Source organism: Sphaeroforma arctica (assembly GCF_001186125.1).
Source record: "Sphaeroforma arctica JP610 unplaced genomic scaffold supercont1.160, whole genome shotgun sequence".
NCBI lineage: Eukaryota > Ichthyosporea > Ichthyophonida > Sphaeroforma > Sphaeroforma arctica.
In genome coordinates, this window is record NW_014040398.1 from 124,041 (window position 1) to 126,692 (window position 2,652).

The 2,652-nt window shown below is 43.7% G+C and overlaps 1 protein-coding gene across 1 annotated transcript in view; it reads right to left on the bottom strand.

Annotated features, from left to right (window-relative positions):
- Positions 1-201: 201 nt before the first annotated feature.
- Positions 202-2,652, bottom strand: part of SARC_03238 (hypothetical protein) — a gene marked incomplete at its 5' end in the record, with an annotated part of 6,538 nt that continues 4,087 nt past the window's right edge. The window contains 2 exons of the mRNA XM_014302992.1: positions 202-1,359; positions 2,324-2,415. Of these exons, the coding sequence (XP_014158467.1) occupies positions 1,089-1,359; positions 2,324-2,415 (363 nt within the window). The remainder of the gene's footprint in view (positions 1,360-2,323; positions 2,416-2,652) is intronic.

Consider the following 2,652-nt stretch of genomic DNA (forward strand, 5'->3'; position numbering starts at 1 on the left):
CAACCATATTAAAAACTCTGTTCCTGAAGTATCCTGGCAGGAAGGACGGTACACTATCATCGACAGATGTAGTACTATTCCAGGCGCAAAAAGAGAAGAAAAAATTGTGTCGAAGTTGTCGACGGCGCGTACTAAGATGCACTCAGTCTTCATCACACGTGAATTGATCGACCATTGAATTAAACCGAAATAGTTTATTATCTTCGGCGAAGTACAGGTAGTAGGAATGTGGTTTTCCCCATTTCCCGCAGAGACATGGATGAATATGCATTGCTGATTGCTATCGTACCTCTGCAATTACTGGTCCATCGACTTGACTAGCGGTAGTACGCAGAACAGGCGCATATGTCTGTCTATCTATATATCTATCCAGTATCTACTCCTATCGACTGTTACTATACCGTCATCTCGCATTCGATAGCAGATTTCAACTCGACTGATCCGGCTTCAGTTAAAGTACAAATCACGGCAGTACCCTTCAAGCTACGTTTTGACCTTGCCCGTGTTACTTTACTCAGAACAATGTCCTAAAATCCCACACATTCACAAATGGCCCATTTCTGCCCTATATTCGCTCACATCTTTCTAGACCTCAAGCGTGCTCTTTCTCTTACTGCCCCAGGACCAACCACGTATCTAAATAAATATTTTGGTTCACCGAGAAATCGTCTTCTGCCGATCCAGTGGCCACATACACCGCGCACCTAGGTGCCTGCCGCTGCCTGTCTTTACACAATCTATAAATAAATTTTTGCAACGCACTTCCAGACGTACGGGCCAAGTGTTTACCCACCCATTGCAAACCCATACGACTGCATAGATGCACAGATTACATTACACACGCTGACTTCGATTAGTCTTGCAGTCCTACTGTTCCGTCTCAGAGTGTTGTCAGTAACCCATTCCTTACATCTGAGCGGTCACACTGTTCGTTCTTACACGTGTGCAAGTAAATTCAAAGGCTCATCTGATGCTGCAACTTAGTTCCCGAAGACGTTAGACATCCCGCATAGACAAACTGTACTCAACGTCCGCCTGAGAAAACACCACACCACGCTTCGCTTACAATCTCCCGTGAAAGATGGCCCCTACCTGTACACATCTCCGAAGCCCTCCAGATAGTCCTTAACCTCTTCCCAGTCATCCGACCCTATGCCACCGCGATCGTACTCATTGTACCCCCGAATGCTCACCTCGTCCAACGCCTCACGGACATGCTCCCCATATCGTGCCATGCCAGATGTTTGTGCAAGGTGAGTGAGTGTGCCTATCCGGCCTGAGCCGTGCACCCAGTCCTTTGTTATTCCAAGACTATTGATTGGGTCGCAATAGTTTGCACCATTCTGATTGGCGACAAGCCTGTGGGATAAGCGTTTAGGGTTTAGGGTTCGCGTTTTGAGATTCAGGTTTAAAGATTCCGGGGTCCGAGATAAAGATTTAGGAGCTTAGGAATATTTAGTAGTTGGTGTCAATGTTGTCTGGTACGATGAAGACAAATATCAACACAGTTACAAAAGAACAAACAGGAGTTAAGTACAGCGCCCAGGGTGTATCAGTAGTACCATGCCTTGATATCGACCCTGGCGTGACAATTTTCGTAAAGACATTTGGGCCTTACCATTCAGACCTTATGAGACTGGGTAACATAGATTATTGTAAACTATGAATGTTCTTGGCTACGCAGACTTTGCGTGACACCAGTGTAACACCCACTACAAGATACGCTTGAACACGAACCGTACCACCAATTCGATGCCACAAGGCATTCAATAAGCATATATGGTGTATGTGAAAAGCTGAGCTATGATTGAAAGATTTAATCCCAAACCACATAGCAATCCTTCATCCAGGCTCGCCGAGCCATGAACAGCAGTGAAGCAGACTCGCGTGCGCAGACAACTCACTGACCCATGCCTACTCGGAATATGCATCGAAACTATGCGCACTCGAAGAAACCAATACATTTCGGGGTCACTTCTTGTCTCCTGCGTCAGCTCCAATTGGCATATTTAACAACACGATGGATTTGAACACGATAGATTAGCCTACCCTAGTCCAGGTGGTAGGTTTGGGAGACGATCAAGCATTTCGATGCCACTTCTCTGCAACAAGCCATTCACTACTCACTACGCTAAGCAATAATTCCGCCCACGTCATACGAGTTAATTGTAGGACCATCACTGATCTTTTCAGTCAAACTAATTCGAAAAGCCAACTACATGTCGTGCAAACTTCCGCACCGCATGCGTTTAGTATATAAAACCAATACTTCACTCTTGATATATACCCGCGACAAAAATGTTCGTACACTCAGACAACTCACCCCATTCCATGGGACTCGTACAGATCTTTCATTGCATTTGTCATATTTGCATCGGGATGACTGACCACTACCATTTCTCGGAGCAATCGATCCTGAAACGTAAAACAGGAACGGATTATGAGATTTTAGGTATGGGCTATGGCAGCAAAGCCTATAGATATTTGTGTGGAATAAAAACATATACTCACACGCACACGCACACGCATACACACATATATATATATATATATATATATATATATAGAAGTATGTATGTATATATATATTATATATATATATATATTATACATATAAACTAATTTAGTATATTTATATATTGTATATATATA